Source organism: Drosophila serrata, unplaced genomic scaffold (genome assembly GCF_035046125.1).
Source record: "Drosophila serrata isolate PLE 108 unplaced genomic scaffold, ASM3504612v1 contig_245, whole genome shotgun sequence".
NCBI lineage: Eukaryota > Metazoa > Arthropoda > Insecta > Diptera > Drosophilidae > Drosophila > Drosophila serrata.
This window is the reverse complement of record NW_028257143.1, coordinates 354140-365928: the sequence shown is the minus strand read 5'-3', so window position 1 is coordinate 365928 and position 11789 is coordinate 354140. Positions and strand designations below refer to the sequence as shown.

Below are 11789 nucleotides of genomic sequence, written 5' to 3'. Positions count from 1 at the left end.
GAAAATTTTGAACGATAAGGATTAACGGTATTCTTGTAAATGCTTTCGTCTTTCTAGAATCATGAATAATATTGTCAAGTGTAAAAAGATCTAACAGGGATTCCGTTTTAAACAGTTAGACGAGAAATTGAAGCTTATCTTTTGCTAAAAGTTTTCATGAAAAATTAATATGACGTTTAAACTCAAAGTATTAAATTTGAAAAGGAAATATATATTAATTTTTGTCGTTGCTGAAGATTTGAGAATTTCGGTATTAGATCTTGGATGTACGACATGTGAGCACACCAAATACACCAAATACGTAAAATTAAGATGAACTCGCACCGATACGCTGGGAGGGCAGTGACTAAAAACCTGTGCTCTCAGCTCAGAACGCTCCGTCATTTTTTTGTAGAATGCGATGGGAAGCAACTGGAGCCTGCGCACTGCTCAGGCTCCATGGCAGACGGTAAGGAGGGAAGAGCCGCTGTATAAAGTTTTCCATTAAACAATATTTCAAGAGCAGTGGCTAAAAAAATTCAGGAGCACTTAGGAGTGGAATCTGGCTATCACACAATCCCAAAGAGCCGGGAAGGCCTGCTTAAATATCAGCCCAAGCAAGAAGACCTGCCTGAGCGTTCCATAAAGGATTCACACACGACTGCCTTTGTTGATTTGAAATCAGATCCACTGATGCGCCAACTTTTCGTCAAGGAGACTAGTCAAGTGCGCGTTGGCAGGATAATGGAGCAACTCGATCTCATAGCCGGTAAAGTCTATGGTACCATAGGGTGTCAACTGTTTTAGAACTATTGTCAATATTTTAATAAAATTACTATCCAGCTAAGTCTAGAATAGCGGCCCTCTGAGTGCTGAGAAGTTAAATATATTAATTTGAAAACAAATAAATATATTTTATAAACTTTAATGTTGTAAATGCAACTGTAATTTTTGTTATTAATGTCACTAATTATAGTTCTTTTGTAGTGTGGATCTGTCACCGTCATGTGTATCTCCCAAAACTGCCAAGGGGCGTTCCACTGCCTTACACGTTTGTCACCCTCTTTATAGAGCACGTCAAATTTATGGTGCAAAAATTCAAACCGGATGTCGACTTGCGACTATCTGGTTACGTTTCGTGGACAGGCCTTAACTCCATGGAGGTAGCGACCTATGTGCGCCAGAACGATGAGACACTGGCGATGGCAATCTTTGTTGTCGAGGGTCGCAATGCCACTAACAGTGGACCTGCCCCGATTAACCCCTTAAAACCGGCCAACGAAATAGAAGAGTGGTTCCATTCAGAGGCTCTGGAGCGGCACAGGCGGCGAGAGAAACAAAAGCAAGGCTCCGGCGTCCTTCTGCAGCCGACAAAGGAGGAGGAGAAGATTATGTACGATGTCTTTTCGCGCACCAAGGGCTCCGAAGACGCCATAAAGGGCGGCTGTTTGCCTCCAGACTGCCGTTGGATATCAAAGTGGCATCGCAGTACCATCCTGCACCCGTTCCCAGAGAATCGTAACGCGTCCAATACCATCTTCGGGGGTTTCATCATCCGTAGTGCCATCGAGACAAGTTACATTGCCGCATGCCTCTACGCCGGCTCATATGCGCTGATCCGTTTTATATCGGACGTTACGTTTGCCCAACAAATTCCCGTGCAGAGTTTTATGAAGACAACTGCCTACGTTGTCTACACCCACGGTAAGTACATCCAGCTGATGACTGCGGTTAACTCGTTGGACGCCGCGAACTTTACTGAGGTTCACACCAACGCCCTCCATCTAACGTATGAAGCCGATCGCTCCATGCCGGAGATTATGCCCAGCAGCTTCCATGAGGCGCTTTGGTATTTGGAGGGTCGCCGCCATTTCGAGAACTTCCTCAAATCATTCCACGGTGAAAGTCAAAAAGAAGGTCCAAATGTTTAGTAAAGTTTTAAAATAAATAAAAAGTTTAGTGAAATAAGAACCACTAATCTCCGCCCTTATAAAAAGATATATTTAGTAAAGTACAAAAAAATAGTACAAACAGTTAAAACAGCTTCGTCTAACACAGTGGAAAATATAGAACCATTTATTCGACTTAGTAGACCAAAAATCCAAGAACTGTACAATAAAGAGACAATAACAGACACATACACTAGATACAATGCTGGGAATGGAATTCATTATAAAGGAGAAAAAACACATTGAGTCTGTACCTAATTCTTTGGTTGGACAGCAGCCTCTCCTGATGTTGCTGCCCCTCTTTCTTCTTTTAAGCTTCCTCAGCTCTTTGAGCGCGCTTCGTTCCGCTTGCCCTCAATCCACTGCTGGATTTCCTGTTTGAGGGCTTCGTTGGACTTGACCTTATCCATGGTAAGCGGTTCGCGGTTAAAGGGGTCTGTTTGGTCGCTCAAAAGATGGCGAGCAATAGTGGACCGATCCACGGTGACCTTGGAGCTGGGTAACACGACAGGATCCGTCATCAGCGTAGAGATAATAGGATCTAGGTACTCTTCAGGAGCATCGGCCAGCAGCTCCTGCTCCTCCTTGTACTGAAGACCCATTCGCTTTACTTTTTCAGCAAATTCTGACATATCCCCGATCAGTTGGCCGCCTCCAATCCGAATGAGAATGTTCTCGGCATAGTCAAAGAGCTGGTCACTGTATGAGCGTCCGTCCTGGGAAACGGCCAAGCAGAAGCTGTCATCGGTGCTCAGGTTGATGTAGATGCGACAGATCTCGAGCACAGTCTCTGCAGGATCGAAGTCAAACTCCTTTTTGTCCTTCACCTTAAAGCGTTCCTTCTTGGGCCCCACCAGGTGCAACAGGAAGTAATTGAGCATGGCAGCAATTCGATCCACCATGCTGTTATGGCAAAAAATGCTCTTGATCTCTGTGGTCAGCAATTTTAGGATGTTGATGGTATCTCTACCGAGGATGTTGTCGAAACGCGCCAGCATGCCCAGATGCTGTAGGTTCGTCACCTGCTGCAGACGGTCGTTGTGTGACAGACTGTTCCACTCACCATTGGCCTGGGCCAGCTGCAGCTGCTTAATCTGCTCCAGATTCGACAAGGATTCGTCCAGCAGGAAGATGGCATCATTAATCAGCAGGTTAATAAATCTCAGGAAAATAGGTGGCTCAATAGCCTCCATGCTTTCCTCCGCCTCGGTGGCCAGATTCCGGAAATTTTGCACGTGCTCCGGCTTCGTCCACAAGAACTCCATAATGGCATACATGGGCCTTCGATAATTGAATTTCTGCTCGAACTGCACCGACTGGCCGGTCATCTCGATGCTGACAAAAACATTAAGCAGACTGCGAACCACCTTTTGCCTATCCGGGTGATTTTCGAAAACACGTGTGTTAAAGGCTTGCCGATTACTCCCCAGGATCTGTGTGGGCAGCAGAAACTCGAGCGCCTCCGCTAGCTTGGCACGCAAATGGGGATTCTTGACGAGGTCAGAGCTGCCCATGAAAAGCAAGATCATCTTGAAGAAGGCATCGTGGGCAGAAAAGTATAGGTGGATGTAAAGATCACTATTTAAACGCCGGCAGAAATTCAAATACGTAGCAATATTGTCGATAATGCTCTCCGGAACGGACTTCATGTACGGGGCCACAAAGGGCGGCGTGTCTGAGAGGAGCTCCAAGTTACGCAGTATCTGCGGGGAAAAGTCTCGCTTGTCTACGCACTGTTCGTAGATCTCACGGGGCAGCATTGCTACCTCGGTGAGCCAGATCGCAGAGGCCTCGAAAAATTTCAGCACGTCGCTGTCGTTGGTAGGTTCGGAAAGGGCGTTCTTGATTGATAGAACCTGCTGCATCTGCTCGAGCAAGGTGCGAAAGAGGTTCTTAGTCAGTTCGTTGTTGGGATCGCTACTCACTAACTCCTCGTAGGCCGTCTGTGTGTTCTGCAGTTCGCGCATTGCCCGACTGAGACGCTCGAGGCAGGGCCGATTCGCGAGCTCGAAGCATTTGTGGGTCATGAAGAATATCTCTGTCACGAAATTGTATTTTTCGGCCGTCAGACGCTCTTCGCCTTCTTGGGTCGGAAGCAAGCAAGTCTCGTCATGAGCTTTCAGCAAACTAACGCCCTTAGCCAACCGATCCTTGTCCTCTACGGCACAGTATGTGGGATCAACAAGAAGGACTTTTAGCGATGGCTGACACAATGGGGTGCATAACCGTGTTAGGACTGCACTTAAGTTCGTCATAAACGCATCGCTGGCCGTGCTGTGAACCGTTTGCTCTAGATTTAAGTTGATGCTGCTCCACAGATGGCCGCGTGACAGATTCGCGTCCAGGCAATTTGCCAGCCACTGAAGCGTCTTCTTTTTGGTCTCGGGCGATACAACGAGCAGCTGCTTAACCAGCTGAAATATGGAATCCCGATGGCGGGCGAGCACTGCCCATAAGGCGGGATCCGACTGGTTCAGCGATATCTGCTGGAAGAACTCGTACTTGGCTCCCTGGGTTTTGGGCAGGATAGAGATGCAGAGAAGGTTGCCCAGCAGAGTGTCCATATAATCGCCACCTGAAACAATAACGATGTGAGAAAATTAACTGAATGGAATGTTGTAAAATTACCTTTCGCCTTGGGGTTGGGTGTGGTGTAATCTATAAGCAGCTCGCCCAACACCGCTGCTCGTTTGTCACGCACAAAGAAGCCCAGAATCCAGAAAATGTTCTTCTTGATCGTCACCAAATTTTCCTTAACGATGAGCTTTTGCAGCTCGGTCAGCAGGGGATAGAAAATAGATTTGAGGGCACCCAGTGCCTCTATTGGCTCGTCCTCCTCCACAACCTTGCAGGCCACACGAACCAGGAACTCTAAAGTGCTGGTGTCGTGCTCATCGGCCTGTTCAAACAGCTCCAGCCACTGGCTGGCGAACGATTGCGGCGCAAAGAGATCCGGCTGGCGCATACAGGTGCTGGCGTTGTTCAGGATCAGAGCTATGATAGTGGAACAGTTTACTTTCTGCACGGCCTGGATCCGTTCACACCGAGCGAAGGCTCCATGAAGATAACATATGGCTCGCAACTCCAGGGCCTCCGCACTGGCTTTCCCTGCACTGTACTGCGCTGTTTCGTTCAGCATCAGGCGCTCGAAAAGGGCGTGAGCTACCAAGTCCTCGCCCAGCGATTCGTCACTAGTATCCACCACCACATCGGACAGACAAAGCAGATTAGTGCCGTCGGCACTACGGGCCTTGTTCAGTGTAAAGAGAAGAACCTCCTCAACCAATTTGTGGGACACATCATCGGACTTCGTGCCCTGCTGCAGCAGGGCGGCGAACGGGTTCTCGTCAACATTTGTCATCCTCTTTTGGTGTGCTTGCGTGGGTCGGGGGCACCTGATTTAATTTAATTCAATTAATTCACACACTGCAAGACTTTCAATTCCGATACAGTTTCAGAATAAAAAGTTATTTTCCTATCAGAAACTTTACCCACAGATGATTGGACCAGGCCTGCCAGATTGACGAATGTTTCATACCAATGTTCGTCCAAGTCAGCTGAAGACAGATGTGGCAACGCTAATATGGTTTGGTATTTTGATTCAAAAGTTGTATATCCAGTCCGGAAATACAATGTTTGTTAAATTATTTAAAATTTCTATACTATTGTATTTCCAAAGTTTTATTTAAACCTGCATCAATGTTCTTCTATAGTGTAAACATAATGCACATAATTTTAAAATATATTTAACGTGAAAACAAAAATTTCAAATAAAAAAAGGGCCTTATAAGAGCATGAAATATTGAAAATATGAGACTTCAAGAAGTCCTGTTAGACCTTTCTATCAAGTTTTATACATATGCATTATATTTCTTTGACTCTTAACGTTGGAGAGCTTAAAGCTACTTAAGGATTCTGCTATACATATACATTATTTTGTAATATATTTATGTAACAAAAATTCTGAAACTAACTCTGATGAAAATTTTGGTAAAATGTGAAAAAAGCTCAACTTCCTATTATTTTTTTGTGTTTATTTAATTTCCTGATTATCTTTGGACCCAGTACTGGTTATCAATTTGCTCTTCGTTAAATTATTGCAGTTGATTAACCTTCTTTATCAAGAGGATTACATAGCTTATATCTGGGCCAGCGAAAATTGCAGCCGTATGCACTCAAAAAATAAATCCAAAGCCAATTAAGACAATCAATCGCAAAGCGAACCATTGCGAACCGACAGCTTGAATACTGTAAGCGCCGCCAAGTGACGCAGGCAGTGCGCACTCCCACTATCCACAAGCACCCACAACCAGCCTGCCGGTGAGGTTTCCGAGAAATGTGTTCGTGGATTGTTAAATCGGCTTATGATCAGGCAAAGCAAGCGCCTTGAAGTTCGTTGATTCCGCATGTTACTCGCATATCAGTTGGACAGTCGGCGCGGCATTTCCAAACAATAAACATATGCACGCAGCTCCGTTTTCTATTCGGCGGAGTTAGTAGAAAGGCGGCAGCACACGTACATAAGATACAGGTGATTTAACGATTTTTAACCATTTTCGAACGATGAGTTCGGTGCGACCACTGAAGCCCGCTTTGCAGGCGATTGCCATCAAAGAGCTAAACGAGGTGCCAAGCCGAGTGCTCCAGGACATTGAAGCTCTAAGGGATTGGGTATTGAAGCAGCCACATCTGCAAGCTTGCACCGAAGACCAGTTTCTACTTGCCTTTCTCCGGGGCACCAAGTTCAGCATGGAGCGGGCCAAAGAGAAGTTCGATCGGTTCTACTCGCTGCAAGCCTCCATTCCAGAGGTATTTAACGAACGTCGCCTGGCCACCGATCCCCAAGTTCTGGACATCATAAGGATGGGGTGAGAACCCTAATCGGTTTCAGATTCTGTGTACTCACTTAGGAATTATCCCACAGAATTCTTCTTCGGCTTCCACTGGACGCGGATGATCCTGGTCCTTGCGTGACCATCATTCGAGCTGGTTCCTACGACACGGGCAAGTACAAGTTCCAGGACATCATACGTGTGGGCTCCATGTTTGGTGAAATCATGATGTTCGAGGACGACGCCGCCACAGTCAGCGGTTACGTTGAAATTATGGACATGACTGGAGTAACCGGATCCCACCTATTTGCTCTTCAGCCTCAGCTGCTAAGTAAGTTCTCCACATACGCGGACGAGGCGATGCCGACGCGACAAAAGGGCATCCATTTTATCAATGTCCCAGCGGCCTTTGAAAAGGGTTTCAATTCGCTGAAGTCTTTCTTTCCTGCAAAAATCAAGAGTCGGGTGAGTTTAAACATTCTTTAAGTTAGGTGTTTCTTTCCTCGTTAGACTTAATACTTATTTACGATAGATCTCGGTGAGCTCTGATCCGGAAGCTGTGTTTCAGATAGTTCGCCGTGAGTATTTGCCACATGAATATGGAGGAACTGCCGGCTCCATGAAGGACATAAGCCAAGCTATGGAAGAGAAACTATCCAGCTACGCACCTTACTTCCGAGCCTCCCAGAATTTCGGTGCGCAAGAGAAGTTGCGTGAACTTGGAGATCGGGTCCAAAGCGATCATCGCACCGCTTTTGGAGCTGTTGGGTCTTTTCGAAAACTGGAGATCGACTGATTAGTCGATGATGTACATACATACATATATTATAAATGTCTTTTGGCCTTACCACGAGATTATCGATTACATTAAATCTCTCTCGATTATCTTTAAATCTCGATGTAATTGTTAAAACTTTTACACATAAAACTGTAACTTTTGGAACTTTCAGCTGTCTAATGGAAACATCTACACAACTTGGAAATTCAAAATGCTTTGACATAGGAAAATATATATTGAATATAAATATAATATAATAATATAATAATTCGAATCAATGACTATATCTTCCGACAAGCAAAACTTAAAGTGTTTTTCATGTATTTTGACATCGATATAGAATTTGGAATTTCATTCAAATATTTTGTTATCTTTTCATATCAGACTTGTATGTTTTGTACTTTTTGGGACAAATATAAGTTTGTAAACAATTGATGTTATAATCAGAGTGACCGTTGCCTTTAAAGTTAGGCATTTTTATCAAAAAGCTTTCACTCATAATAAGCTTTTGATGACGGTTTTCATCAGCTGATTTAAATACGAAATTCACAACAATTTCATTTCTTTCTTGAATCAACTGAACTTAACCCAACTCCCCGAAATGACGAACATTGCGAACCTCAACGAAGACTGCCTGATGTAAGTGAGCACTCTAACTGAAGACGGAATTATTTCATAGTAACAAGATTGCACTTCAGTAAAATTATAGAGTACCTAAGTCTGGACGAGCAGCTGCAGCTATGGGAGGCCACGGAGTCCACTTCCCGTCTATGCTCAGTGCTTTCATACGCTTGGCAACGACAGAGCAAACACTGCGTGCTCCGGGAAACATTCGCTGGCAGATCCGCCCTTCAACGCGACTTCCTGCATTGCATCAGCTCCACAGTCACGGAGTTCACATTGCGGTATTTGCCCATGGAACAGCTCGAGCAGTGGAAGGACCACACGTTTCCCAACGTTAGGGAACTTTACTACCTTGGGGACGAGTACGACGATGCCGATGGTGACGCTGACATTGCGATTCTGGTAAATTGCTTTCCTCAGCTGGAATCCATTGGGCTAAGCGGAAACACCAGTGGGCAGCACATCAGCCAATGGCGACACCTTCGTCGGCTGGACCTGCAACTATGCTGGTATTTGGGCTTACAATGCTTCGAGGATATTTGCCAGAAATTGCGCCTTCAAACCCTCACCGTCCAATGGCGACGAGCCGAGGAGGATGTCTATGCACAGGCCATATCGGCGCTAGATGATCTGGAAGAACTCGACCTGGACATAGTGCACCTCAGCACCGAAAACGCCCGCAAGCTGTTGAGTTTGCCCAAACTGGCAAAGTTGCGCCTACACAACTTGGACCTTTTTGATAGTGTTCTGGAGGACATTGCTCGACTGCGTGGACAGGATTTGGTGGCGGTCACTTGCAGAGACAATTTTGTGAGATGGGGTCCCCAGGTGTTGGCAAAATTGATAAACCTTCGGCGCCTTTCACTCGTGGATGATGAGGGCAGTTGCGCCGTTGATTTTAGCGTTATAATCAAAAACTTTCCCCACTTGGAGCAACTTCATCTGGAGAATTCGCGCATTTGGCCGAATGCGGACGGCATCTGGAACGTAGTGGCTGCATGTCCACATCTCGAGGTTATAACTGTGTTCAATCAGTGTCTTGCCGAAGATTTTTTTGCTTTTAGTGCTTCTACTATGAAACAGGCCCTGGATAAGCGAACCGAACCCTTGTCCATACGGTTTAATGGAACGGGCCATGAAGAATTGGTGCGAATCTTTTTATGTCCTATCTTTTCTTATTTTGTTTATTGATATATTTGTTTTCAGATTGCCAAGCATTTTGTACATCGCAATCTTAAAATACACCACAAGGCTAATGATTTCAGTATTTCCCAAGTACCTGAAGAATGCATGGAGTTCGAATTCTTAGTCCCGCAAAAATCATCATGATAAGCGTGCATGTTTGTCTTTAAATTCCCGAGAGTAAAAGAAAGTTAAGAAAGGGATCTTTCCTCCACAATGTCGGAGCTCCCTAGTACAGAGGCTGATCATTATCTCTGATAATAACACATATTTGCTGAAATTTTTCAAAGATATTGAAAATAAAAATGTAAATTATGTATATAAAATGCTTTATTTTATCGGTCTTTTGATTGTTCCATTTTTCTATTTAAGTTTAATTATAAAAAAAAACTAAAATAAAAATATAACTATGTTCGAAGATTTTGATTGTTTTTTTTTCAGAAAAATACTGTTAAAAACCATTACAAAAAACTCTCTAGAAAATGTCAACGAAAGTCCTGCCAAATTTACAGTTCTTTAAATCCGAAACTAATACAATATAGTATTTCCAGTTTTAAAAGAAGATAAAAAAAGGCTTTTATTAGAAATACCAAAAAATTAATTTAAAAAAAACTCTTATTGTACGTAAAGCATAGGCGTACAATTTTATTTAAACTTTATTGCGGAAACATATTGAAAATTTCCGATTCACTCTGTTTTTTGTGTAGCCCCGTGAAATGTGCCCGTCGTCTAGAAAAACGTATTTTTATAAAAAGCTTTCAGAGCTTTGTATTGACGGTTTTCATCAGCTGGGGAAATACTTTAGATTTAAATGCGAAATTCCCAATAGTTCTAGGCCCTTCCTTGAAGCCACATATTGCATTCTAACCGTCCCCAAATGACGAACATAGCGAGCCTCAACGATGACTGCCTGCTGTGAGTGAACATTCGAACTGGAAAAAGAATCGAGAAACACGATTGCCCTTTAGTCAAATTATAGAGTACCTGAGTTTGGAGGAGCAATTGGAGCTATGGCAGGCTACAAAGTCCACTTCCCGTCTGTGCTCGGTGGTTTTATACGCTTGGCAGCGCCAACGCAAGTACTGCATCAGCCGGCAAACATTTGCTGGAAGGCCTCATCTTCAACAGAATTTCCTCCAATGCATCAACTCCACTGTCGTAGAGCTCACACTCCGTCATTTGCCCATAGAACAGCTGGAACGCTGGAAGGACCACTCGTTTCCCAACGTAAGGGAATTGTACTACCTGGGGGACTTGTACGACGAAGCCGATAGTGACGCCGACATTGCCATTCTGGTAAATTGCTTTCCTCAACTGGAATCCATCGGGATAAGTGGCCACACTAGTGGACAATACATCAGCCAGTGGCAGCACCTCCGCCGTGTGGATCTTCAACTGTGCTGGTACCTGGACTCACAATGCTTCAAAGGTATTTGCCAGAAACTGCGCCTACAAACCTTATGCGTCCAATGGCGACGATTCGAGGCAGATACTTATATTCCGGCCATCTCGTCTCTACGGGAACTGGAGGAGCTCGACCTAGACATAGTCAACCTCAGCACCGAGAATGCCCGCAAGCTCTTGAGTCTGCCCAAGTTAAAAAAACTTCGCCTACAAATGATGGATTTATTTGATGACGTCCTAGAGGTTATTGGCCAACTGCGTGGGCAGGATTTGGTGGCGATTACTTGCAGAGACAATATTATATCTTGGCGTCCCCAAGTATTGGCGACATTGGATAACCTTCGCCGCTTAACACTCATTGATGATGGAGGCCTTTACGACATCGACTTGAGCGTTATAATCAAAAGCTTTCCCCGTTTGGAGCAACTGCACTTTGAACACTCGCTCCTTTGGCCAAATGCTGACGGCATCTGGGAAGTAGTAGCTGCTTGTCCACAACTCAAGTTAATCACTATATTCAACCCCGATCTTCCAAATGAGTTTTTTGTTTTTAGTGCTTCTACTATGCAGCGGGTCCTAAATCAGCGCATCGAGCCCTTGTGTATACGGTTCCATGGAACTGGCAATGAAGAACTGGTGGGTTAATACTGCATTGGAATTGGTGCTTTAAATTTTGATATTAATATATTTGTTTCCAGATAAGAAAAGAATTTGTACATAACAAACTTAAAGTATTATATATGGCCACAAATTGCGCTGTTTCCCAGATACCTGAAGAATGTATGGAGTTGGAATTTCTAGTCCAGGAAAAATCTTTGTGATACAAGTGCATGTTTAGCTTTTCCTTCCGGAGAGAGATACATTTGATCACTGTCAAATGCATAGGCTGATATTTATCTATTTGCTGCCTTTTTACAAAGAAATTAAAAATAAGGTCTTTAATATTTAATACTTGAATTTATCGCGCCTTTTAATTTAATTAATCCTCAGGGGCTAAGCAAACAAAAAAATAAAACGTGTTTTTTTTAAATTTAGAATATA

The 11789-nt window shown here is 44.1% G+C and overlaps 5 protein-coding genes across 12 annotated transcripts; 4 read left to right on the top strand and 1 right to left on the bottom strand.

Moving 5' to 3' along the window:
* The first annotated feature begins 127 nt into the window (after positions 1–127).
* LOC110185910 (acyl-coenzyme A thioesterase 9, mitochondrial) lies at positions 128–2128 on the top strand. 2 transcript variants are annotated; one of them, XM_020954923.2, is made up of 3 exons: positions 128–448; positions 506–748; positions 967–2128. In XM_020954923.2, the coding sequence occupies exons 1-3, from the start codon at positions 313–315 to the stop codon at positions 1908–1910; spliced, it is 1323 nt and encodes a 440-aa protein (XP_020810582.1). In that variant the 5' UTR covers positions 128–312; the 3' UTR covers positions 1911–2128. The 2 variants fall into 2 exon arrangements, with proteins under 2 accessions (XP_020810582.1, XP_086688359.1); XM_086832233.1 differs by having other exon boundaries at positions 255–448; positions 501–748.
* Positions 2030–7983, bottom strand: Ube4A (Ubiquitination factor E4A). Of its 4 annotated transcripts, XM_086832227.1 has the most exons (5): positions 7609–7983; positions 7288–7541; positions 6835–7205; positions 4557–5323; positions 2030–4503 (listed from the first exon to the last, which is right to left on the bottom strand). In XM_086832227.1, the coding sequence occupies exons 4-5, from the start codon at positions 5287–5289 to the stop codon at positions 2249–2251; spliced, it is 2988 nt and encodes a 995-aa protein (XP_086688353.1). In that variant the 5' UTR covers positions 5290–5323; positions 6835–7205; positions 7288–7541; positions 7609–7983; the 3' UTR covers positions 2030–2248. The 4 variants fall into 4 exon arrangements, with proteins under 4 accessions (XP_086688353.1, XP_086688354.1, XP_020810188.1 ...); XM_086832228.1 differs by lacking the exon at positions 7609–7983 and having other exon boundaries at positions 7429–7554; XM_020954529.2 differs by lacking the exons at positions 6835–7205; positions 7288–7541; positions 7609–7983 and adding an exon at positions 5420–5707.
* LOC110185594 (retinol-binding protein pinta) lies at positions 5506–7841 on the top strand. 4 transcript variants are annotated; one of them, XM_086832234.1, is made up of 5 exons: positions 5506–5642; positions 6032–6459; positions 6528–6796; positions 6853–7225; positions 7293–7841. In XM_086832234.1, the coding sequence occupies exons 3-5, from the start codon at positions 6678–6680 to the stop codon at positions 7554–7556; spliced, it is 756 nt and encodes a 251-aa protein (XP_086688360.1). In that variant the 5' UTR covers positions 5506–5642; positions 6032–6459; positions 6528–6677; the 3' UTR covers positions 7557–7841. The 4 variants fall into 4 exon arrangements, with proteins under 4 accessions (XP_086688360.1, XP_086688361.1, XP_086688362.1 ...); XM_086832235.1 differs by having other exon boundaries at positions 5514–5562; XM_086832236.1 differs by lacking the exon at positions 5506–5642 and adding an exon at positions 5823–5918.
* On the top strand, positions 7929–9762 carry LOC110185804 (uncharacterized). The gene is made up of 3 exons (XM_020954809.2): positions 7929–8177; positions 8237–9308; positions 9369–9762. Exons 1-3 carry the CDS (start codon positions 8140–8142, stop codon positions 9489–9491), a joined length of 1233 nt encoding a protein of 410 aa, XP_020810468.1. The 5' UTR covers positions 7929–8139; the 3' UTR covers positions 9492–9762.
* A 329-nt stretch (positions 9763–10091) lies between these two features.
* On the top strand, positions 10092–11702 carry LOC110185907 (uncharacterized). The gene is made up of 3 exons (XM_020954921.2): positions 10092–10259; positions 10313–11384; positions 11447–11702. The coding sequence occupies exons 1-3, from the start codon at positions 10222–10224 to the stop codon at positions 11567–11569; spliced, it is 1233 nt and encodes a 410-aa protein (XP_020810580.2). The 5' UTR covers positions 10092–10221; the 3' UTR covers positions 11570–11702.
* Positions 11703–11789: the final 87 nt, after the last annotated feature.

Excerpts from the sequence above, each read along its gene's own strand:
- Ube4A (XM_020954528.2), bottom strand. The coding sequence starts at position 5,464 with ATGAAACATTCGTCAATCTGGCAGGCCTGGTCCAATCATCT. Across the intron at positions 5,324-5,423 it reads CAGGCCTGGTCCAATCATCT|GTGCCCCCGACCCACGCAAG; the intron begins GTGGGTAAAGTT and ends AAATTAAATCAG. Across the intron at positions 4,504-4,556 it reads ACCCAACCCCAAGGCGAAAG|GTGGCGATTATATGGACACT; the intron begins GTAATTTTACAA and ends TTATTGTTTCAG.
- LOC110185910 (XM_020954923.2), top strand. The coding sequence starts at position 313 with ATGAACTCGCACCGATACGCTGGGAGGGCAGTGACTAAAAACCTGTGC. Across the intron at positions 449-505 it reads CTCAGGCTCCATGGCAGACG|TGGCTAAAAAAATTCAGGAG; the intron begins GTAAGGAGGGAA and ends TTTCAAGAGCAG. Across the intron at positions 749-966 it reads GCAACTCGATCTCATAGCCG|TGTGGATCTGTCACCGTCAT; the intron begins GTAAAGTCTATG and ends GTTCTTTTGTAG.
- LOC110185594 (XM_020954530.2), top strand. The coding sequence starts at position 6,492 with ATGAGTTCGGTGCGACCACTGAAGCCCGCTTTGCAGGCGATTGCCATC. Across the intron at positions 6,797-6,852 it reads CTGGACATCATAAGGATGGG|AATTCTTCTTCGGCTTCCAC; the intron begins GTGAGAACCCTA and ends ATTATCCCACAG. Across the intron at positions 7,226-7,292 it reads CTGCAAAAATCAAGAGTCGG|ATCTCGGTGAGCTCTGATCC; the intron begins GTGAGTTTAAAC and ends TATTTACGATAG.
- LOC110185907 (XM_020954921.2), top strand. The coding sequence starts at position 10,222 with ATGACGAACATAGCGAGCCTCAACGATGACTGCCTGCT. Across the intron at positions 10,260-10,312 it reads CTCAACGATGACTGCCTGCT|TCAAATTATAGAGTACCTGA; the intron begins GTGAGTGAACAT and ends ATTGCCCTTTAG. Across the intron at positions 11,385-11,446 it reads GAACTGGCAATGAAGAACTG|ATAAGAAAAGAATTTGTACA; the intron begins GTGGGTTAATAC and ends ATTTGTTTCCAG.
- LOC110185804 (XM_020954809.2), top strand. The coding sequence starts at position 8,140 with ATGACGAACATTGCGAACCTCAACGAAGACTGCCTGAT. Across the intron at positions 8,178-8,236 it reads CTCAACGAAGACTGCCTGAT|TAAAATTATAGAGTACCTAA; the intron begins GTAAGTGAGCAC and ends ATTGCACTTCAG. Across the intron at positions 9,309-9,368 it reads GAACGGGCCATGAAGAATTG|ATTGCCAAGCATTTTGTACA; the intron begins GTGCGAATCTTT and ends ATTTGTTTTCAG.